This window comes from Trachemys scripta, chromosome 4 (assembly GCF_013100865.1).
Source record: "Trachemys scripta elegans isolate TJP31775 chromosome 4, CAS_Tse_1.0, whole genome shotgun sequence".
Classification (NCBI taxonomy): Eukaryota; Metazoa; Chordata; order Testudines; family Emydidae; genus Trachemys; species Trachemys scripta.
The window spans coordinates 113,182,749-113,202,760 of record NC_048301.1 but is presented as its reverse complement, the minus strand read 5'-3'; the positions used below and the strand labels follow the sequence as shown (position 1 = coordinate 113,202,760).

The 20,012-nt window shown below is 44.3% G+C and overlaps 1 protein-coding gene across 1 annotated transcript in view; it reads right to left on the bottom strand.

The window, feature by feature from the left end:
• IGHMBP2 (immunoglobulin mu DNA binding protein 2) overlaps window positions 1-20,012 on the bottom strand; it is an 88,585-nt gene that overhangs the window by 25,083 nt on the left and 43,490 nt on the right. Inside the window, exon 9 of the mRNA XM_034770450.1 lies at window positions 6,625-6,807. Within this exon, the coding sequence (XP_034626341.1) occupies window positions 6,625-6,807 (183 nt within the window). The remainder of the gene's footprint in view (window positions 1-6,624; window positions 6,808-20,012) is intronic.

The window sequence follows — 20,012 nt, the reverse complement described above, 5'->3', positions numbered from 1 at the left end:
CACTTCTTCAGTGACCCAAGTGGTTGAAGTTTCAATCTTGCCCAGAAGGCTACTTCTATTTACTATCCTCTGAGTAAGAACGACTTCCTGCAATCTGCTCGGAATGTTCTTTTCTGTAGCTTTCACACATGGCCACTGGCCCTACCATTTATGCTGTGCTTGAAGAAGTAAGTGATAGTTAATTATTGCAGTATAAATGTTGCAGGATTCCTTCTGCTTTCCTGTTTTGCTGCAATGCCTCTGACTCACAGCAGCAGGCCAAGCAGCGGGCTCTTCTCAGATTCACGCACACTAGCCAAGAAACAGTCACAGCTGGAGTCTGTTAGCCTTATCTGTTATCTGCAGCCTAATGTACAGATTTTATATGCTCACAATCGGTTTATCAATGCAAAATTGGACTCGGACAGATCAGTGCCAGGATGCAAAACAGAGGAGCTTGTGTCCGACTCCTAGGCAGGGGGGGTGCAACGGGGCTCTGTACGCTGCCCCTGCCGCAGACACCGACTCCGCACTCCCATTGGCCGGTTCCCGGCCAATGGGAGCTGGAGGGGCGGTGCCTGCGGGCAAAAGCCAACTGCTTGCGCGCCTCCGCCTAGGAGCCAGACCTGCTGCTGGCCGCTTCTGGGGTACAGCGTGGTCCACGGTGTCAGGACAGGTGGGAAGCCTGCCTCTGCATCCCAGCTGCGCCGCTGACTGGGAGCCGCTGGAGGTAAACCCACGCCCCAACCCCGTGCCTCAATCCCCTGCCTCAGCTCTGAGGCTCCAAACCCGGAGCCCCTTCCTACACCCCAAACCCTCATCCCCAGCCCTATCTCAGAGCCTGCACCCCCAGCCCAGAGCCCTGACCCCCTCATACACCCCAACCCCCTGTCCCAGCCCTGAGTCCCCCCCAAACCCCTCATCACTGGCCCCAGCCCAGAGCCCTGACCCCCTCCCACACCCCTCATCCCCAGCTCCGTTGGGTCACAGGCATCAACAATATTCTTCAACTGGGTCGCCAAAAAAAAAATTTGAAAACCTCTGTCCTACAGAATGTCAGTACAGGGCAGATTTTCAAAAGCACTCAGCCTTGGCCTAACTCCACTCCCACTGAAGCCAAATCTCACCCTACATATCTATCTCAAGCATCATTTTATTATTGGTGTTTAAATGCCAACTCCTGATATCTTGGTGGTAGGGTCAGGAACTTTGGCAGGCAGGAATATCTTAGATCCTGTACATTTTGGTGTTTCATATATGGCTCCAGACGTCTTAAACCCCTTTTAGCAGCTCCTTTTGAAGTCAGTGGGTGCTGCTATGGGTGTAACAGTTTTTAAAATCAGGATACTTATTTAGGTGCCTAAATACTGACTTCAGAGCCTAATTTTAGTTACCCATTTTTAAAATTTCTAGTTCAAAGGTGTTTTTGACAATATGCTGAGCAACCCCCTCCCTCCAAATCAACTCAAGATGTTTCAAGAGGGGGACACACTTCACCTTGAGACTCCATATCTCGCAAACATCTTGTCTTATTTGGGTCCAAGATCCCAGAAATTTCTACCCTCACACAGAATCAGATCTATGAAATAGCAGGTAGGGTGGTGCGAATTTGACAAAGCTGGGTGAGTGGAAATGAGGGCAAGATCAGAGTTTTGAGGGTTAGGTTGCTCCAGCCTTACATATATAGGTTCTAGCATCTCACCAGGATCTGCCCAACCGGTCTTTAAAACGGGTTCCAGTATCCCTCTCACCCCAAACCTGCCAGGACTTACTTCATCTGATCCTCATTTACTAGCACCTAGGCACAGTAAAATGAAAAGGCAGCAAACTAGAGTCAGAATACATGAGAATGCTGCAGACACGATTAAAGCATCCTACAGTGTTACTTTCAAATATCAATAAGCAGGAACTTTCAAAATTTCCAAAAGATCCGGTCTTCAGTATCGGGACTAAAATATACCTACTTGTCCACTAGAAGTGGACTGAGACAATAGCCATCAGATAGTCACAGATTTCATAAACAGAGCAGGATTTCCACCAGCAATTTAAGATCTTGTCATAGGTGCCAACTTCTGCTGGCGCCGGTGGGTGCTCAACTCGCCTCTGCCCCCAGCACTGCCCCAACTCCACCCCTGCCCCACCCCCTCCCACCTCTGCCCAACCCCCATTCCAACCCCTTTCCCAAAGTCCCCGCCCCAACTCCACCCCCTCCCTGCCCCTATTCCAACCCCTTCCCCAAATCCTCGCCCTAGCCCCACCTCCTCCTGAGCGGGCCACGTTCCCGTTCCTCCACCCTCCCTCCCGGAGCTTGTTATGCCGTGAAACAGCTGTTTTGCAGCGGCAAGCACTGGGAACTAGGGGGAGAAGCTTGGTTGCCGGTGGGTGCAGAGCACCCACCAATTTTTCCCCGTGGGTGCGCCAGCCCCGGAGCACCCACGGGGTCGGCATCTATGGATCTTGTGATACGTGAAGGAGTAAATAATACTTCCCTATTCACCTTCTCCACATCATTCATGATTTCATAGACCTCTATTATATCCCCACTTAGTCATCTCTTTTCTAAGATGAACAGCCCCAGTCTCTCCTCACATGGAAGCTGCTCTTTACCCCTAATCATTTTTGTTGCCCTCTCTACCTTTTCCAATTCTAATATATCTTTCCTGAGATGGGGCAACCAGAACTGCACACAGTATTTAAGGTGTGGGCATACCATGGATTTATATGGTGGTATTGTGATATTTTCTTATCATTTAGCCCTTATTATTTATCCCCCCTTATTATTTATTCTAGCATTGTTACCTTTTTTGAGTACTGCTGCACATTGAGCAGATGTTTTCAGAGAACTATCCACAATGACTCCAAGATCTCTTTCTTGAGTGCTAACAGCTAATTTATATCCCATTTTGTATGTATAGTTGGGATTATTTTTTCCAATGTGCATTACTTTGCATTTATCAGCATTGAATTGCATCTGCCATTTTGTTGTCCAGTCACCCAGTTTTGTGAGATTCTTTTGCAACTCTTCACAGTCAGCTTTTGACTTAACTATCTTGAGTTATTTTGTATGGTCTGCAAATGTTACCACCTCACTGTTCATCCCCTTTTCCAGATCATTTATGAATACACTGAATGGAACTGGTCTCAGTACAGATCCTTGTGGGACCTCACTATTTACCTCTCTCCACTTTGAAAACTGACCATTTATTCCTACCCTTTGTTTCCTATCTTTTAACCAGTTACTGAACCATGAGAAGACCTTCCTTCTTGTCCCATGACTACTTATTTTGCTTAAGAGCCTTGGTGAGAGACTTTGTCAAAGGCTTTCTAAAAGTCCAAGTACACTATATCAATTGGATCGCCCTTGTCCACATGTTTGCTGACACTCTTAAAGAATTCTAACAGACTGGTGAGGCATGATTTTCCTTTACAAAAGCCATGTTGACTCTTCCCCAATATATCGGGTTTATCTATGTGTCTCAGAATAATGTTCTTTACTATAGTTTCAACCAATATGTGTGGTACTGAAGTTAGGCTACCCACCAGTCATCTGGTACATACGTGGATTTAAGCCACAGATTACATACCACAGTTAGTAGTTCAGGAGTTTCATATTTGAGTTCCTCAGAACTCTGAGGTGAATACACCACCTGGCTTGGTGACTTATTACTGTTTAGTTTATCAATTTGTTCCAAAACCTCCTCTACTGACACCTCAATCTGGGACAGTTCCTCAGAAGTGTCACCTAAAAGAATGGCTCAGGCTTGGGAATCTCCCTCACATCCTCTGCAATGAAGACCAATGCAAAGAAATGATTTAGCTTCTTTGCAAAGGCCTTGTCTTCTTTGAGTGATCCTTGATCCTCCAGTGGCCCTTGTTTGGCAGGCATCCTGCTTCTGATGTACTTTAAGGAATTTTTGCTGTTAGTTTTTGTGTCCTTTGCTAGTTGCTCTTCAAATTCTTTTCTTGCCGGCCTAATCATACTTTTACTTGTGTGCATCTTACAGCAGCTTTAACTGTGTGAATGAAAAAGGACAGTTGCTGTTTAAGAGCCTGATCCAGAGTCCACTGAAGTGAGTGGGAATCTTTCCACTGCCTGCACTGGGTGCTGGCTCAGGCCATCAATGCACTGCTTATATCCTCCTAGATTTGCAGTAACAACTCATTTTTATTGAGAAAAGTTTCATCCATCATGCTGTGTTTATATAATTCTCCGACAATATTTCATTGAAACTAACATGAGTTTTATGTAGTAAAATAACCTCTCAAGTAATTCATATCCAAAATGTGATCCACCATAAAACTGTTTTAATCTGGTGGAAATGTTCTCTGAATTTTAAATATCCACCTAAAAAAAAGGACACTAAAAATTTATGGTAGGCTCTACAGTGTTTTGTGCTTCTGCAGCCCCACGAGAGGGAACGCAAGTTACCTAGTCACCCTGACCCACGGAGCTGTGCTGACTGCAATTTAAAGGGTACCAATTAGTGCCAACAGCGGTAGATGTTAGCGGATACTTGTCTGTAATACAAATGAAACAGCAGTCACTTCTAAACTGCACAGAAACACAGGAAATCATTACAACTGTCAAAAGAGGTCTTAAATATACAAGCAATAATTAACCATCAAATATGGGTATCGTCTTGACAGTCTGACAATGTAGCCTAGGACACAGGAAATTTAGTTCACTATTGGAATGAATGGGAAATCAGAGATTTTCAAAGCTGTTGTCAGGTAGGTCGTATCACATAGAAGAAAAGAAAAAGAAAAAGAACTTCTCTAACCACTTTGATCTCCCATTCATTCCAATGATGAGCTCCCAGAAAAACTCCAGTCTAATTAGGCTGTCTACACTACACACCAATATCGCCGGCATTTACTGTATGTGTAGCTTCAGAGTGAAAAGTACAGTGTCCACGCTGTAGTGTGTAGCTACACGTGTCAGGGAGGCTCTGGCAGAGGGGAGGCAGGGGGAAAGGCTTCAGCAGCTCCCTGCAGCCAAAGCCTTTCACTGGAGTGAGGAACAGATCTGGCACGGGGGGAGGCAGCAGAAATAGGCTCAGCCTTTCCCCACCACCTCCCCGCTGCCAGAGCCTTTCCCTGCTGCTCAGAGTCTTTCCCTGCAGTGGGTGAAGGGCTCTAGCAGTGGGGAGCTGGCAGAGCCTTTCCCCGCTGCTGGAATCTTTCACTTTGGTGGGGAAGGACTCCGGCAGCGGGAGACAGCAGAACACTACATGGCTAAAAAACAGCGGCATAGACAGATGCACAGCTTGGGCAAGTAAAGAGCCATGTACGGTACGCACTCAGGTACATACCCACACCATTCAGGCGTGTCTTTACTCGCTTAAGCCGTGCCTCACAGCCAGCCCCTATTCCCACAGAAACCCCCTCCACAAAACTTGGTCACTCAGACTTTGCACACAGATGAGAATTTGATCCATGAAACTTTGATTGTGAAACCCACTACCTGGGTACGCACACTATCCGCTGCCAAAAGAAGTGTGCAGTGTGGATGTAGCCTCAGATAGTAAGACCTGTGAAGCAGCGATTGTCTCTTTTCTACATTTGTACAGCTCCCAACATAATGGATCATGATTTGGATTGGGGACTTTGGATGCTACCATAACATAGACATTGAGAACTACTTTTGCTGATTAAATATTGAGAAAATATTAGTGCATCTTGAAAGAAACACAACCACCGCATTCACTAAGAGAAACAATGGGTCTGTGGTTAAGGACCGGACTGATATTTAAGAGTTCTGAGTTAAATTCTCCACTCTGCATTACCGACTTCCTGGGTGACCTTGGGCAATTCATTTAACCCTTTTCTGCCTTAGTTCCCTATCTATAAATGGGAGCAATGAGATACTTCCTTTCTCCTACCCGTTGTCTGTCTTGTCTATTTAAGTTGTAGGCTCTTCAGACAGGGACAGTCTTATCATCATCATCATCAATACCATAAGTAATTATAATTTAATATGTAGGAGTCCCAGTCACAGACCAGGACCCCACTGTGTTCGGCGCGGTCAAATCAGAACAAAAAGAGCGTCTCTACCCCAAAGGGTTTAGAATGTATGTCCAATGCCTAGTGCCATAAGGCCCCAATCTTGGTCAGTGCCTAAACATGCTATCAAGCAAACAAACCATAATAATTCCATAACGTATTTAACTTGCTCTCACTGAAATCTATCACAAAAACGTCCATTGACTTCAGTGGGAGCAGGAGCAGGCCCCAAATGGAGACACCAAGAAAGTAACAGACATGTTTAAAAAGAAAAAAAATCCTGTTCTGAAATCCCACTTACAGATTTGTCTCAACAGATACAGTGCTGAAGCTGTTACAGTTAGTCAATATTTAACGCTCTGTTCTGGGGAGTTCTTGGAGAGGCTGCAGATCAGGTATAGCAAGCCATAGGAGGATTTTTTAAAAACCAAAACAGAGTATAACCCTGTGGGTTTCTATTCTGTAAGCTGCACAAGGGAAAACAAAATCAATGTTTGCTAAATGAAATAAGAACAAAATGGGAAAGAAATAGCAAAAGGATATCACAGACAGATGGATAATTGTTAACCGTGGATAAGTATTAACTGACACGTCCATTCCTCACTGAAACCTGGTTAAAAAAAAAAGAGCCAAGTCACTTACTTCAGTAAATGATGCGCCACGGAAGGGTGAGCTGAGAGTCGGCCACAGTACATTTCTGTGGAGGCCCACTGCATTATGGCCTGATGCATTCGGTATTGCACAGTCAGCATCTTCACTATGCTCTCGCCATATTTCTGAATCAGACGCTCCATTAAGGTGAGAGAAAGACCCTTTGCTGCAGCCCTGCACCAGGAGAACAATTAACAAGACAAACTGAACAGGTGAGGAGAACAAGTCCATTAAGGAGGTTGTTTAAAAACTGTTAAAGGGGTGCCATCAATTTAGTTATCACATTTCTGTCTGACTTTCAAAAATTATTATTAGATTAGGAGCCATGATCTCCATTAGAGCCTCTAGAACCCAGAGACCCAGTCCCGAACACTAACCATAGATCATCTCTGTATATCCTTGTTTTATAACTAGCCACAGCTTCCACTATGTGGATTGTTTTTTCTAACTGCTCATTTTAAATTCTCTTACACAAAGGGTAACTCTACAGGGTTCTACAACTACTATCTATGTCTGCCTCTCTGCTGCAACGCATTCTGACCTTGCAGCACTCTTTCGGAAAAGATCTAGAGCCACCGTACTTAGACTGCAAACTCTTGGGCGCAGGGACTATCTTTTTACCCTGTGCTTGTACAGCGCCTAGTACAATGGGGTTCTGGCCCATGACAGTGTCTTCCAGGTGCTACAGTAACACTACCAACTAACTAAATAAATAAATAAACAACAACAACTCAGTAAAGCCACTGCCCCGGCTGTTTAAACACACAAGGAGCGTGCAATTAACAAAGGGACAGAAGATCATTCCGAAAATATTTCATTAAATGAAACAATAATGCATACCCCCTTTTGTAGTACTGCCTGGTCACCTCATGTTAGAAACACGGCAAGATTTACATAAAATGAAAGATTGCAGATTAATTACAACTGCAGAGGAGAAGACTCAGGAGGGACTTCCTTGATGAGGAAAGGGTCTGCAGTGAAATATGACCAGACTCTCCTTCTTACCCTGGCACACATTACAGTATCAGGAGAAGCCCCTTGAAATTAAAAGGGCCATATATTTAGAGCAAGATGAAGAAACTACTTCTTTACATCATCAATGGTTAATATGTGGAACTCACTGCCACGGGAGGGCAGAGAAAAATACAGTGGCTGGATTTTAAAAAGGACTCACTAATTTTATGACCATGATCAACATTTGCAGCCATAGATGCAAAGGGAAAGTTTGGCGGGGGAAAGAGAGGAAGAAATGTTATGTTATATGGCATACTCTGGTTGCTGCCAGGACCTAGGAGAATACTCCACCTCACACTACAGTATCATACAATTGACACTTCCTTGCCACAGCTGACAGAGAGCTCAGACAAAAGGATGACATGCATTGCCCTGCAATTCCAACACTGGGTCTTTCAGAGTTTTTGGGATTAAACCCACAACACAGCTCAGCTCCCTCCAACAGTAGAGACAACCTCCTCAGTCTCCTTCAATGGGATGGCTTCAGGGCTTGCCTGCTCCTTCTGACACAGGTATCAACTACAGAAGTCTTTTTCAGTGCTCTGAATTCCATAAACCAGAATGCTGTGATGGAGAGTAAAGGTGGGTATGGAAGTCACTCACTTCACCCATCTAAGGTAAATGGTGAGTGAACACACACCAAGGCAGACCCTTCTGGCCAGGTAGTAATTTTATTACCAAATCTGTGTAAATAACCAGCAAAGAAAAAGCAAAAGTTGGTACTTAGTATAAGTAAAGTCAAAACCTTGGCATGAACAATGCAAGCAATGGACTGGGGCTGTGGTCAGGTGTTGATTTAGGGCAGGGGTGGGCAAACTATGGCCCGCGGGCCTGATCCGGCCACGAGCCGTTTGAAGCCAGCCTGGGTGCTCCCGCTGGGGAGCGGGGTCTGGGGCTTGCCCCACTCCGGGCGGGGCGCTGGGTCAGGGGCCGCACCACATGGCGCAGCCCTGCTCCAGCCGGGGTGCTGGGTCGGAGGCCGTAGCATGCAGCTCCCGGAAGCCACAGCATAGCCCCACTCCGGCTCCAGTGGGAGCTGCAGGGGCGGTGTCTGTGGATAGGGCAGCGTGCAGAGCCACCTGGATGTGCCTCTGGGTAGGAGCTGGAAAAGGGACATGCCTCTGCTTTCGGGAGCCACTTGAGGTAAGCGCCGGTTGGAGCCTGCACCCCTGAACCTCTCCCCATGCCCCAACCCCCTGCCCCAGCTGTGAGCCCCCCTCCCGCCCTCCAAACCCCTCGGTTCCAGCCCAGAGCATCCTCCTACACCCCAAACACCTCATCCCCAGCCCCACCCCAAAGCATGCACCCCCAACGAGAGCCCGCAACCCCACCCCATTTCTGAGCATTCATGGCCTGCCATACAATTTTCCTGATGTAATGCGGAGGCCAAAAAGTTTGCCCACCCCTTATTTAGGAACAAATGGAACGACTAGACCGGAATAGTCTTCTCTTCTGGGAGCAGAAATCAATGGGGAAGTAACTCACAGCTTGATCCCTCATCTTCCCCTCTGCCCTGCTGTGGTCCTGAAAATTGTTAGCTCAGCCCTGAGGCGAGCAGGAAGAGAAACAGCGATGACTGAACAATAAACAACAAAGAAAACCTATGGCGAGTGACGTATGGAAAGTAGAATCAAGTTGGATAGACTCTGATCTGGGTAGACTCCACTATTGATTGCTTTGGGCCTAGCAATAGTAGGGCCAATTAACTCTTAGTGAGAAGTAAAAGGCATAATTATCACCTGGGAGAATTGAGATAATCCCCTCCGGCCACATGCAGGGGTCATTCGAATTAAATCGTTTGTCTACAGAGTGTTGGGTTTAATTTTGATATATGTTAGAGCTTGGCTACACTTGGACATTTATTGAAATAGCTATTGCAGGATAATTATTTCAGCATAAGCTCTTATTTTGGAATGAGAGTGTCCAGAATAACTGTTCTGTAATAATTATTACAGAACAGCTAATTTGGTAAATTTCGAACTGCATATAATCCCTTACACACAGGGATTTTAGTGCTGATGAAAGGGGCTGGTTTTAGAGCCCAGGAGTCCGAAGGGCCTGATTCTGATTGATACGAAGGCCCCTTTGCCTTGCTCTGCCAGGGTAAAGGAGTTGTAGTGTCAATCAGAAAAAGGCCCTGGAGTCTGCTGTCAGGGGCGGCTCTATGTATTTTGCCAAGCACGGCAGTCAGGCGGTGCACCTGCTGGTGATCCACTGGTAACGCGGATTTGGCGGCGCGCCTGTGGGAGGTCCGCTGGTCCCGCGGCTTCGGCGTACCCACCGCTGAATTGCCGCCAAAACCGCGGTACTGGCGGACCTCCCACAGGCATGCCGCCGAAGGCAGCCTGACTGCCGCCCTCACGGCGACCGGCAGGCAGCCCCCTGTGGCTTGCCGCCCCAGGCACGTGCTTGGTGTGCTGGTGCCTGGAGCTGCCCGTCTGCTGTTTATCCACATAACAAGCCTGGCATTAGGAAACTAAGTGTTTCTACTCTGCTGAGCCAATCTACCCCAATCTTACCATGCCAGGGCCACCTCCAGGAGTGAAAGGCTGCTGTGTTCCATTCACATTCAGTCCTTGAAGTTTCTCATGGCACTATCAACAAAGGCAGACACCAGTGCTAACTTTGAAGTGGATACCTGTCCACTAGAAACTGGATTAAGACCAACTTGCTTCACAGAGGCCACCAGAGAGCCATCAGCTGGGAGTAAATTTTGCTTACTTAGTATCTGGATTCTCATTACCAAACCCCTGGGCCTCCCAGCCCTCCGAATATCTGCCACTGCAAATGAAAAAACAAGCCACTTATTGAGACGTGGACTCCAGGTCTATGTTAGGGAAGCAGCTGGCTGCATTAGCCAGGTCAGGCAAATCAAGAGTGAGTCGCACTGGTTCAGGAGATTTGGCACTTGGCTCCAGACGAGCAATGTAAAAATACCTCTTGGTACATCGCTGACAGCTTCAACTAGATGTGACAACTTAACAGATTAGAGTCTTTCCAAACAAAGAGGATCTTTTCCCCTCACTCAGTTGACGAATTCTTTACAAATCTAATAAGCAAACCAAGGATCATGTTTAAAGATGACCCATGAAGTATTTGCAATAAAACGTCTCTTTTTAATACCGGCAAGAAATGTTCTAAGTCATTTCTTTTAATGGCATCTCACAAAAACAGAACATGCCCTATCCTCTGAAATACAACCCCTGTATAGATATTCACAGCACTTTTTCCAAGATCTTGTATATCCACTGGGGGGGGGGGGGGGGGCGAGAACTGGGCTGCAGGGTGGGTTGGAGAAATTCAAGCTTGTGAAAATGAGTCTGTAGCCCTGGGGTGTAGCTGTAGCCAATACAGCTGGTCTGTGTGCATCCGGGGTGTGTATGTTGTATGTCTGTGTCAGGGGAGGGAGGTGTATTAATAATGAGGATATAAAGCCACTTAAAAATCATTCACCTGTTAGTAACATTTACTATTATTTCACGATACAATTAGTTTCTCCAGTTGTTGATTCCCACTCCAAAAAAGTCATGAAACATGGTGTGATGAGGAAGGTAGCCCCACACTGGCCATGAGAGAGTTAAAAAGAGCCCACAGCAAATGCCAGGACTGGAGTGAGGAGTTAAAAGGAGGTGACCTAGCCAAGCTCAGGGCTGACCAGGAAGGAGAGCAGAGCTCTGCTGATGTGAGAGAAGCCTAGTTGCCACTCAGAGACTGAGCTAGCTTACCAGCTGGACAAGCCTTCTGCTAGCTGGGACAACCAGTCCCTGGGGAATTGGTGGAAACAAGGACTGTTTAAAGACAAGCCCTGAATAGAAGGGCAGGGTCCTACCAAAGGTTCATCGGACCACCCTGTTCCGAGCTGTGGTATTTTGTTCTCGGTTTTCTTTGAACCTTAACATGCTGAAAAGGACTGGACTGAAGTGTGCTTTGGCCACGAGGCTACAGCATCGCTACCTTGGACCTCGCAGAGCCAGCGACCTACACGCAGAGACCTGCGGCTGCATGAGTCATGCCCTGATGGGCCATTCAGGGATGCTGCAGAGGCAAATCCAGGCATACATGGAGTTAAGGCTGTAGGTCTTAGTTACTTAAGACAAAAAATCTTTGGTGGAAAAATGTAGTTCTCTCAAAACACACATAGGGAGTCAAAGTTAAGGTCACACTTAAAAACTAGGAAGTCAGGAAATGCACAGCTAAAGTCACCCAACCCAACTGAACTCATTGTGTGCCCTGTCAAATTGCACTCATCATGCCTTGCATATAAAGAGAGACATTACGATGCAAGACGTTAAGATTCCACTTGCAGAATTTCCCTGCCGAATCAAGGTTGGGATTAAAACGTGCTGAGCACCTGTTCTATGAAAATTGGGCCCCATTAAGATGTCTCAAGCTCAGCTTCGAAATATTGAGGGACACAAAACCACTTTATTATCTTGGTCTCGGTCTTCTGACTTCTAAGTGGATCATATTTAATGTGGAAGTCCCTGAGAACATAGATGTCCTATGAGGAACAGCTTCATACACTGTCCATAACACAGTCACTTTACTGAAAGCAATCTCATTTTGAATTGCATCTTGAATCAGATCCACACTAATTCATCAATACCCTTCTGTTAGTCACATATCATGTCCCTGCGAAGGGATTTAATCAAGGAACTAAATGCAACAGGGGACAGTTCAAAATGTTTAGACGAGATGGGTTTTAGATTGATGCATTAGGCTAACGCAGACTGTGTTGGGCCTTCAATGCACTTTTCTGGGAGCCTTACTTCTGATGCCTTTCAAAAGATACTTGCAGCAGCTCAGTTGGTCATTGATCCTTCTCTGGATGGCTGGGACTAGATTTAGAGGGCTACAGACTGGAACTTTTCCAGAAAGTGACACTCTTCTTGATGGAAGATGAAATGATTTCTTACTACGAAACAGTCCCTTGGTAAAAGACTGGGATTTGCAACCCTATGCTCCCCTGCCTGCAGTTTTCAAAACACACGCAGCTGGGGATCAGGAGGTGAATGCAGCACTTGAGAAGTGCCAGAACACAAGCACTGGAAGTACCTAAAGAACCACAAGGCACCTGTTTGACTCCTAAAAAAAGTTCCAGAGTTCCAGCATGTCTCCAGTGCCGCTGAGTGAGGACACTTCCTCCAATCCAGTTTCCCCACGGCAAAGCTGGTGTAAAACACAGCAAAGCTACAGTCTGGATAGCGACACAGATAATCCAGTCATCATCCATAACAGATTGGTTGGAAGATTGTTTAGAAAAGTAATGTCGTCCTGCTGTTCGAAAATGATTTGGGGAGGAGAGGGATACAGCATGCAAGCCAAGTGGCCTAGAGGATGACAGGCACATGCTCTGTTATTTCCAGTTTTTGAAAGATACATAAAGACTGTGTCCCCCCCACGCTCCCCCCCCAGGCATTTTTATTTACTGGTATTTTCCTCGTTCTATTAAATGTCACTTTTTAATCATCACTTGATTTTTTAATTGATTTTTAAGACTATCCATGCCTTGAATTGCACTTGGAAGCCAATCAGGAGCTAGGGAAGTCTCTGGAGCACACATGGCTAACTGAAGCAAGCACTGTCGGGGCAGCTTTTGAGGTACCCCATGGAGAGGACATCACAGCAATTGAATTGGGAGGGCACAAAAGCAGGGATAACTTTAGCAAGATCAGAGAGAAATGGGGATATTGCTGCGTTGCAAGGAACACTGATGAGGGGGAAAAGGAGCTTCTACTGATCTAGTCCTTAGCTGTTGGAGGTGCCATAATGAGGTTAAGACACAGAAGTAAGGCCCCAACTGCTTATACTATTCTTGTAACTGAAGAGCCAACGATACTATTTAGAGGAGGAAGGCTACTGAGCTAAATTTCAGTTCTGAAGCCCTGATGCTTACAGTCTGGCCCTATTCAATTGTCCCCTGCCAGTTCGGTTGTTTAAATTATCCTTCATTTCCTGACCTGACTTGCTGGGTGATTTTTCCGGCAATGCTCAATGTGTACCCTCTATTCCATCCCAGAAGAGGTGATGGGATATAGCCTGTACAATCCTTAGGTGTCCTGTTCTTCTGGACAACAGCGTTTTGTGAATGGTAGAGGCCAATGAGAATGGTCCATGTCAGAAGCTCCAAAGAGGCCACCGCTGCCTGTTGCTGTTCTTTTGCAGCACTTGAAAGAAGTTCTTTGAATGAACTATTAGTGTCTTTCATAGCCAAAGAGAGCTGCCGTGGCCTACCCAAAGGTGTGACTCCACCTCCGGGTGCCCAGACACATTCTGGGCTGGCCATGAAAGGGATCATTAGTACTTCAAGGATTAAATAAGGTTATTGAATTAAATTTACATTTTAAAAAGTGACACTACTTTGGGTCTCATGAAAGGATGGAACTATGGCTTCCTCTCTTCAATCTTGTACTATTCTCTGTAAAACCAAGTACCATTAAAAGCCTGTAGCCAATATGTTTTCATTCTCTGGCTATTTTTGTAAAGATGGTCTTGTCACTAAGACACAGCACAGGGAGTCAAGAGATCTGGGTTTGATTCCTGGTTCAGAACTTGACTCTCACTCTGCAAGCCTGAGCTTGTCACTTAACCTCTCTGGGCCTTGGCTTCCCCATCTGTAACAGCACTTGCATACATAAAGAGGGCTTAACTCACTGATGTCTGGAAAATGCTTTGGCATACTTTGCAGATCTACAGCAATATCCATGCAACAGGATTAGATCTTTCATGGGATCATCAGTTTCATGCATTTGGCATTTTGTCTTATATTATGCTGTATCATGAAGAGATTTCTGAAACTGCTATGAAAATAGGCATGCTATTTAATGTACTGTAATGATTCCCTCCCCCACAGTCATTTTCCTTTTAAATCACTGCAGGAATAAGCTATACAACTGCAATAAACCATGTGGTGCAGCTTATTGTTTGGATCTGTAGTGGCTAGCCACAGAAAGTTAAGGCCCAATATTTGGTATTCGGTGATTAAATGGAAGTAAATCTGTTTGGATGCCACATGCAACTACATCATATACCTGAGCAGGAAGACTGCTGCTGTAACACTATGATGATTTCAAGGCAGCTCAGTGGCAGAAAGATGTAGATTGATTTATGAGAAATGATTAGAAGAGCTAAATATGTCTAAGTTTATCTGAGCAACACCAGGAGGAAGGGATACGGTAATTATCTGCAAATATTTGAGGAGCGTAATGAGGAGTAATGGACTGGTATGAAACGAAAAAGCAAATGTTTAGGATGAATATCAGGAAGCGTCCTGACAATGAGATGCATTATGGCACGCATCCAAAATCCACTGAAGTCAATGGGACTCTTTTTACATTGACTTCAGTGGGCTTTGGAGCGGGCCCTAAATTGGGAAACAGTCTCATGGGAAGTTGTAGGAATCGCAGTGTTTCAGACGCTTGGGACTAGATAGTTTCTCAAGGACATAGCCCTTCAGGGACAGTGCACGGTTGTGTAAACCCAGAAGCAGCATAGGGAGGGAACAGTGGCTCTGGGAGTCATATTCCCCCCTCCATGCTCCCCCAGGGTAATAATTTGCTGGGCTATCCCTGCAGCAAATTACTACCTATCTCTAAGCCAACTAAGCTCTACTGTCTGGCATGTTGTGGGGGGTAGAAGAAAGACTCTACCCATTTCCCACCCACTTGCTCCTCTGCACCCAGAGCCAAGGTCCAGGTAGCCCATGCCATGGTATAAGAAAGGGGTCTGACCTCCCACACTTTTGTGCAGCCACAGTCAAAAATCTAGCCCTTAAATTTCAACTGGAGAAAGCATTAGAATATGTACTGTATGGTCTGGCAGGGTGATGACGTAGATGACAATAGCTGCAATATCTATTGCCCCTGTGTGCTATATAGTGTTCCAGAGAGGAAATGATCCCTGATAAGCAATGGAGACATAGCCGGAACACAAGCTGTGTGGAAGCCTGTTTGTTCATGTCTGCAGCTCTAGAGGGTTTCATTTAATAAAGGCTTCCTGCTTAAGTAGGGCTGATTCCATACATCATGACAACAGTCTTTTATATATCCGATGTCCTTCTGTAGGCACTGTGGAGCTCTTAGGTGTGAAAACCATGCAATCAATACTCCCAGTACTGAGGCTTATTTGTACTGCAAAAAGGGGCAGTATCGCAAGGCACACCCTGGGTCATGATGCTTACATATTTTATTAAGCCTACATTTCCGCTCACATATGACAATTAAAACCTATACTTTGTATATCTGATCCTACTGGTAACCCCACTGTGCAAGGTGCTGTACTGCTGTAATGTTCTTCCTGTGGCTAGAACAAATGGGCCACTCCGGTCAAGGCAAAGTCCACCATTCCATCCTCTTGAGAATCAGTGTTCTGCTCAAATCTTGGCATTGTTTGCAAAGCAATTGCTGCTAGACACCATTTCAATTTGCTAAAATGAGATGTAGAAGTGATGCAAAGAATCTTGTATTAACAAAAATACTAAACTAGTGCTGTCTGTTTTTACTGGAGATATAATTGTGTAATGCTGAATATTTCTTTTAAATGCCTTCTAAATCTTTTAAAATATTCTATTATTACAGATTAAAAAAAAACCTTTGTCAGCATTTGTTTGTAAAGGATAAAGATGTGAGAAGAGTCCAGTAGCTATATTGGATTAGCTGACAGAGATTGGATTGATAACCCTCCTAGTTAAATGCAACAGCTAATACATTTGGAGCACAATTATATTATTTTGAAGCCTGACGAAAGGAAGCTATTTAAAATGTCTGATTTATTTTTCAAAGAATCTACTAGAAATAATAATTAGTTCTTTCCCTTTGTAAATCTGATCCTCCAAGTGGGCTGAAGTCAATGTGACTCCGTGCACCAGTAACTGTACTCCTGGGTGCCGGCTTAAGCTCACGGTTTGTATCCTGTCTAAAAGGCTAGGGGGTTACTGATCTACAGAGTACTGCTGATGCCTTGAACAATGGCTTTGTTTAATACAGTAAGCTCCTTGGAGCACAATTTACTGGTAACTTGAGAGATGTAAATCTGTTAACAATATTGATTTAGAGACACATTCTCTCTGCTCTGTTTTATTCCAAATCTATTAAACCTAAAGAGGGACATTGGGTACCACAGCATCCTAATGCTAAAGCTTCTAATTCAGAAGACTTGGATATTGGTCCACAAGAAGCTGATATAACAACAGATTTTACTGCAGAGTTGTTTACAAGGATGCCATTAAGGTTGAAAACCAGATATTTGGCTTCCACCCATCCCTTCCCCTTTCTTATTCTCACAGAGTCCAATTATTTGTACTGTAAGAGCTTTAAAAATGCATGAAGATGCTACAAAACTCCCTTAAAATAAAAGTCAACAGCTTGGCACTTGTAGACTTCGCAACAACAAATTAGCAAAATAGCACAACTGAAGGAGTGGGAAAAAATTAAACATCATAACATGTAAACATAGGGCCAGGAAGGGGAAAATGGTGAAAATCGTGAGGGATTCATTGCAAAGTTAAACAAAAACTCAAAGCAGAAGGAGAGACGCATTAAGACATCCAGGCAAGGGAGCAAATACAAGTTTCCAAGAGCATTTGCAAATAGATGGAGTCTTGATGAAGTGGAAAGATGTCTCCTGTCAGATAACCAGAGCTAGGGAAGGCTCTTGGCACCGGCAGTCATGAGACTGTGTAAAGGCAACAGAGAGGAAGTCAGTATTACAGGAGCTCAGGGATCAGAGAAGGGCAGCTGAGAGACACAAGGTCCAAGGGACAGGTGGGAGCAAAGTGAACAGTACAGATACAAAATTTGGGGAATACGCCCAAACATATGCACCCATCACACGAAAGGCAGTTCGGCTTTATCTTGTCACCTTCAAATAGCCTTATTACTTTTTCATGTAACCCAGCCACAGGGAAGGTGCAAGACGGAGAAGTAGGAGGTTGGATCTATGAAAGGATCCTTACCTTCAGTGATCTGCAATATGAAAACTTTGGAGAATCACTCATCCATTGAGTGAGGCAGTGTTGTCGAGTGGCTAGGGCACTGGGCTGAACACCTGGAGACTTGGGTTCTAATCTTGGTTCTGCTTGCTGTGTTGGTACTGAAACCAGGGCATGAGAAATGGTGCAGTTATATCTAGCAGGGTACCTGCATGCCATGGGTACAGGGTGAAATGTGAAGCCGAAGCACCTGTAAACACCCCAAACTGGCTAAGTATTTTTGTTACTGTTTCATGTCTTGAAAGAGGTCAGTAGTTTTCAAGATTTTCAGCTGGTGTAAATCAGCACAGTTCCACTGAAGTCAAAGGAGCTAAATAAATAAAAATAAAGCTATGGCAACATACACCAGCTGAGGACCTGGCCCATTCATTCAGAGCACAATGTGCTTGGTAATGTCTTCTTTGTATGCTGATAATTTGGCCCAAATTATTTAAACAAGTACAGACGGTGTTTGAAAATTTTCTAATGGTGCAGCTGTGTCCAGTAAAACAACCTCCACTATTCAGGATGCTTTGTAGTCTGATCTGAATTCTAATGTCCATAAAAAGTGTTTCATACAACTAAAACCAAGATATTTACACGCACTGACGTTTTTTCAGGCAGGTTTTAATACTAATGCATAGCACTTATGCAGCACTTCAAAATTTAACAGAAAACTGAAAGGCCCAGATTGCAAACCCCTTGTTCTCACGGGTAAGCAGTTGCTCACACAAGCAGTACCATCGAAGGCAGTGGGACTACTCAGTCATGTAACTGCTCGTAGCTGGGAGTGAGGAGCTCATTATCTGGCCCTAAATAATTAATCCTTCTAAGACTCCTCTGATGTACTTATGCATCCTTATCCTCATTTTACAGATGGGGAAACTGAGGCACAGAGGCATGAAAAGACTTGGCCAACAAGCTCACAAAGCAAGACAACAGCAAAAGCTGAGACTAGAATTCAGAGGTTCCAGCCAGACTTCCCAGTTACTCACTAACTCCTTTTGCCAATAGCTGATTACCAGGCTAGTGCTGGGAGATCTGCCAGTTTGTCTGAGATTTGGATGTGCTGCATAACAGCCTCTCAAGATTTATGTTCAAATCAGAACCTATTGCTCCAAGATGATGTGTTGCTTTAACCTTATTTATAATGATCTCTTAGCAGCTTGCGTTGAGTTGTTCTATCCTCTGGACGTATATAATAGGAGGTTTTCGCTATTCTGAAAGTTAAGTCAGGTTATAGATATGTATTTTGCTTCTTTTGGCTGCCATGTTATGAAATTAGCTCCCTTACTCAGGTTGTGGTGCAGCAAGTGCCTGGTCCGTTCATGTTTTTAAAAAGGTGCAGTGACTCAAGACACTTTTTTTAAATGACAGGGATAGATCCTCAGCAGGTGTAAACTGTCATAACTTGCTGGAAGCCATGGCAATTTACACCAGCTGCGGCTCTCCCCTGCAATGTAATTGTTCTTCAAGCATGTGCTGTATGTATTGTAATTTTAAATTGTGGCTGTGTGCATGATAACTAGCATTGCTTCCTCTTAGTAGGCCTACTACTGCATTCATATTTTAAATAAATAAGCGTGGAACCACAGTGACAGAATTTAATAAGGAAAAAGAATGCATGAACTAATAAGAGAGCGTCTAAATCCATCACACAAAGCCAGATGCTCTAATCAGCAGTATGGAGAGATAGGCCAAGCAAACCCTTTGCCAGGGTCAATAAAAATCATGATTTATAAATAAATAAATAAATAAATAAATAAAATCTTTTATTTACATTATGATTATTTTCAAAAATTAAATTAATTTTTCATTTAAATCAGACTTTTTATTTATATGTTGTTAGTTCTCTATTTTCATACCATTTTATAGTCTTAAATTTCTGAAGTGTTTGTGGGGTTTTTTGGTACTTGCTTCTTTAATTTGTTTCCAAACTGTTAGCAGAATTTCAGATTTTACATAGGGATTTTTTTTTTCCTGCTAAGAAGTTTTACACTGAAAATGCTCATCTATACTAGACAAATCCAGGTCCTCATTAGCCTCCTGACTGTGAGAATACCACAACACAAAATTGATAAGCAAAGAGCCTGTACTATATTTTTAACCAACTCCTCTTTCCAAAATACTAAAAGTTCCACAAGTCACAATAGCTGAAATGCTTCAGCCAAGCTATGCCCTCCTTCAGGGTTTGGGTTTGAAATCAATGGGACTTGTACTCCTAGCTACTTTTGAAAAATCCAACCTTCGGTGGTAAAATATGAACTGAGAAACCTAACATTAGGTTCCTAATTTTGAAAACGTTGGCCTGTTTGTATCAAGACATTCACAATATCTTTCTTAAATGTATCAAAAGTCTAAATAACTTTGCTTTGTTAAAACTGTAAAAACTGTTGTT